At 37.7% G+C, this 4,322-nt stretch overlaps 1 protein-coding gene across 1 annotated transcript; it reads left to right on the top strand.

The window, feature by feature from the left end:
• Positions 1-819: 819 nt before the first annotated feature.
• LOC114536434 (ATP-dependent DNA helicase Q-like SIM) lies at positions 820-2,943 on the top strand. The gene is made up of 3 exons (XM_028557794.1): positions 820-961; positions 1,217-2,324; positions 2,860-2,943. Exons 1-2 carry the CDS (start codon positions 891-893, stop codon positions 2,310-2,312), a joined length of 1,167 nt encoding a protein of 388 aa, XP_028413595.1. The 5' UTR covers positions 820-890; the 3' UTR covers positions 2,313-2,324; positions 2,860-2,943.
• Positions 2,944-4,322: the final 1,379 nt, after the last annotated feature.

Raw genomic sequence — 4,322 nt, 5'->3', positions numbered from 1 at the left:
CTATGGAAACCAGGCTTAAGGTTCACGCACGCCGCATGGCAAGCGCTTTTCTGCGTTTTACCCCTTTTTCCGCGTTTTACCGTTTTTTCCGCGTTTTACCCTTTTTTCCGCGTTTTACCCTTTTTTCCGCGTTTTACCCTTTTTTCTGCGTTTTACTCTCTTTTCCGCGTTTTACCCTTTTTTCCGCGTTTTACCCTCTTTTCCGCATTTTACCCTCTTTTCCGCGTTTTACCCTTTTTTCCGCCAACCTCGTTCCCAGGGCCAATTTCAAAAAAGAGGGGGAAAGGGGAAATTGGCCCTGGCATCGGCCGGTCACGTGTTTTCAGAACACCCACGTATAGTGGGTGTTCTAAATTAACATAAATTAAACATATGAATAATTAGCGAAAGACATTCAATATGGCGTATTATTCTGATGTAGTAGGGTTCCTTGAACTTTTCAAGAGAGTGCAAGTTTGCCAACAGTGGAGAAATTTTCCTTCTATAAATTTTAAACCTTTGCAAATGAAATGCCTGGAGTATTTGCTTAAAGGATGTGATGTTATTGGCGTACTCCCGACAGGTTTTGGGAAATCTATGCTTTTCCATCTGTTGCCAGATCTAATTCCCGTAAAATCACGAAAAAATATAGTAATTGTGATTTGTCCTCTAAACTCTATTGTGGAAACCAGCTGAGGGTGCTGAGTGCAATAAATATTTCCGCTGGGGTCATACAATTTGCCATTAACGAGCGGAAACCGGCTGAAGACTTGTTCACGGAAGGTAGTGAAAATCGCAAAATTCACTTGAAGGAAACGCTGATGGATGTAGAACAAGAAATAGTAAATGGCAATACTTCCATTGTATTTGCACACCCGGAAGCCCTGTTGAAATCTAAAGGAAGGGAACTGATGGGAAGTAAAGTGTTTCAAGAGAACGTTGTTGGTTGTGTAATAGATGAGGCTCATTGTGTCGAGTTATGGTATGTAATTGTAAGTCGTTCCTTCAGCATTTAACTCTAGTGTGATGTTTGACCCAATCATGCATACTTGCACGTATTGCATTAAGAATTAGTTGCAAAACGCTTTCTGACGTTTTCTTGATTAAAATATCTTCTGGTGTAGGTGATTGAGGTAAATTCAATCATATATTATTTTGTTTGTTATAAGTTTATAATAGGAGGTAATGTTTATTCAGCCATGGTTAGTCGCTGATGTTGTACTAATGAATATTTTAGGGGGAAAGAGTTTAGAAAAGATTTTGGTGAACTGTCTATTTTAAAAGCATTTTTCCCTAATGTTCCAACCCTGGCTTTAACAGCTACAGCCCCACCTCATTTATTAAATGATTTAAAACACAAACTCCAATTGAAAAAAGACTGCAAGATTGTTACAGTAAACCCAAACAGAGAGAACATATATCTTGGAAAGAAAGTACGTTCAAGTGATCACAAAAAGTTTGAAAGTTATAATGAAATTCTGGGACCTGTTGCAAAGGAACTATTGATTAAAAAAGAAAACTACCCAATGACAATTATCTATATGAAACTGAAATACTGTGCACATGCCTACCGATTGTTTGAAAGAATTCTGCAAGATGAACAGTATGTTAATGGATGTGAAGAACCTATGGCAAGACTTTTTGCCCAGTTTCATTCTCCCCAAACAAGTCGAATGAAAAGGGAATTAATTGAAGAAATAAAGAAAAAGGACTCAACGGTCAGGGTACTGTTTGCAACATCAGCACTTGGTATGGGTGTTGATGCCCCATATGTTGCTCAAGTGATTCACATATCCCCTCCAAGTACTTTAGAAAGTTACATGCAAGAGATTGGTCGTGCTGGTCGTACTGGTATTCAGTCATATGCAACATTATATTACAACAATTCTGACATTGGAAGTCATAAAAAGCATATTCAAGAATCAATGAAGAGCTACTGCAAGTCAAGAGAAGTCTGCTTAAGAAAGCAGCTTCTAGAATATTTTGGATTTACTACACCACGGCAAGAAAATTGTTGCTCTGTATGTAATGAGGAGTATACAAATACTGTTGTCAGCTTAGAAGTTTCTAAAGTGAGGCGTCTACAAGGTGATGGTACTGTTTTGGTGAGCCTGATCAATAGTGTCTTGTCCAACTATCAGTCTGAAGAAAAATCAGAGTGTTTGTTAATTCCTTCAATGTTAATTGATGAATACCTAGCTGAAAGGGTTGTGATGCAAATTGAGTACATTGAATTGGAATCAGACCTCCTTAACAATTTTGGCATATGGGATGAAGTATGTTCTTCCAAGATATTCTCTATCATAAATGAGCACACTTGTTTAATCAAGTGATGTCACTATAAGGTATTAGATGATATGTATGTGCCATTACATTGGTGTAGCAAGCCTGATGATTTTGTCCTGCTATGCAAATGTCAAGTCATTATAATTATTCATTTCTGTAGAAATTCATTGTTTTCACAATCAATGAACAACAAGATATTAGCATAGGATGACCTAATGTCCGGCTGGCTGCTACTGTATCAACAGAAATTGCTCATGTTCAAACAATTTCGTTGAATAGTTGTTCCAAACAAGTTTACTTAGAACTTCAGATGACTCTTTACCTAACACTTTTGTCATAATCACATATTCTTTTACTTCACAGAGAGTTAATTACCATTTCTTAAACCTGCATAAAGGGTACTCAATTTCAAAGAACAACTCAATTTGGAAATTCAGTTTTGTGCTTATCTAGCCATTTATGAAATTCGACTACATTCAAGTACTTTAATGGACTCTTCTTAATGTTTGGAAAACTGTCATGATGCCTTTCTGGAACATGATTAAAAGGATCCAATTGCACAATCTCATTTACCATCTCTTTTTCATCCTTTAGGGAGTCACGGGTTGTATGCTTTACAGACTTCGCATGGATATGTAGAGAGGCATCAAACTGCTCTACAAGAAGATGTATACCAGAACTTGCCTTACAAACTTTGCTTATTGAAGCCATGGTTTTGTTTGGGCCCATTCTTTGGACAATACACTTGCCAATTCGATTTGAAATTTCTTGGGCCAAGTCATCTTTAATATTATTCCCGATGCCCCCTCTCCAGTTCGAAAAAAATCCCCATTTAAACTCTTCTGAGAGACGAGGTGTAAGCATGCATTCAATTTGAGATATACTAACGAACATTTCAACCGCGTATTTGGAATATGATCCCATCGATTTGAAAACTGATAACAAGAGCTTTTGGTTGATCAAATTACGGTGACCATCGTCTTCCGCTGAAGTGTCTTTCATTTGCATGATCAGAACAGCCAAAAAAATACAGGAAAGAGCATAGTTTTTTACATAGTCATCTGCACCATCGCAATCATCAGCATCAACTTTCTGTAAAACATATTTGTCGACAAATTTTCCGAAAGCATCATCAAAATATTCTTTCTTTGACGATACGCTGCCATGTACAATATTGTCGGGAAATTGATGTGATGATGGTTTATCAGAGAAGTTGTTCATCCCGAAAAAATTTAACGCAGCAGAAACAATGTACGCTCTACCCATGCTGAGAAATAATTCTTCACTTCCTTCAAAAGAGTCGAGAACTTTGGAAGCGGTTGCATTTTTCCTGTTATACTTCTCTCTAAAGTATTTAAGAGTGCCTACTTGATTTACAGAATCAGACTTGTAAAGAAATGAATAGGAGTACTGTAGGAGCGATGCTTTAGTGTGCCACATGACCGGTTTAAAGGGCGAGCAATGTTCGAAACGATCAGAGGGTGTGTGTGATCCAGCCAGTAAGTCTTTCGCTCCTGCAAACCTTACTCGAGTTAACTGATCACCTGCAAATGCTATCTTCATCTCGCGCATTGGGTCATCGATCGTATCTCGTCTATGAGCATCAGTCTGGCCAGGTGCTGCAGAACCAGAAGGAACAGGTGGATTATCCATCACTGGCATTTCATTAAGCATTCCGGCTTTAAAATAGATTTCTGCAATCCACTTTTCGTAAGTCCTCAAAATCGTTGCGCAATCTTCATACTTCGCTTCGTTGGCATTTATGATAGGTAAGCTTACTATAGTTGACTTTCTTGACATTTCTTTAGTATAATCATGAGGAATATGCGTTGGAATCACAGGTTTCAAGAACTTGAACGAAGGGAAAAAATCAAGGATAATCCGACCAACAAGGACCTTAGCACATTCTGCATATTTCTTCATTTCATTTATGTTCAATGAAAATTTGCTTCTTGGAAATTCCTTTATGTTTCCTATTATCTTGTCATTTGGCAAATGTTTGAAACTCACCCTATTTTCAATTAGGTTACTCGCAAACAAATGTAAGTCTTCATTCT

This window comes from Dendronephthya gigantea, unplaced genomic scaffold, assembly GCF_004324835.1.
Source record: "Dendronephthya gigantea isolate DGI-Jeju-01 unplaced genomic scaffold, DenGig_1.0 000136F, whole genome shotgun sequence".
Classification (NCBI taxonomy): domain Eukaryota; kingdom Metazoa; phylum Cnidaria; class Anthozoa; order Malacalcyonacea; family Nephtheidae; genus Dendronephthya; species Dendronephthya gigantea.
Note: the sequence above shows the minus strand (reverse complement) of the source record. Positions and strands in the feature narration are given on the sequence as shown.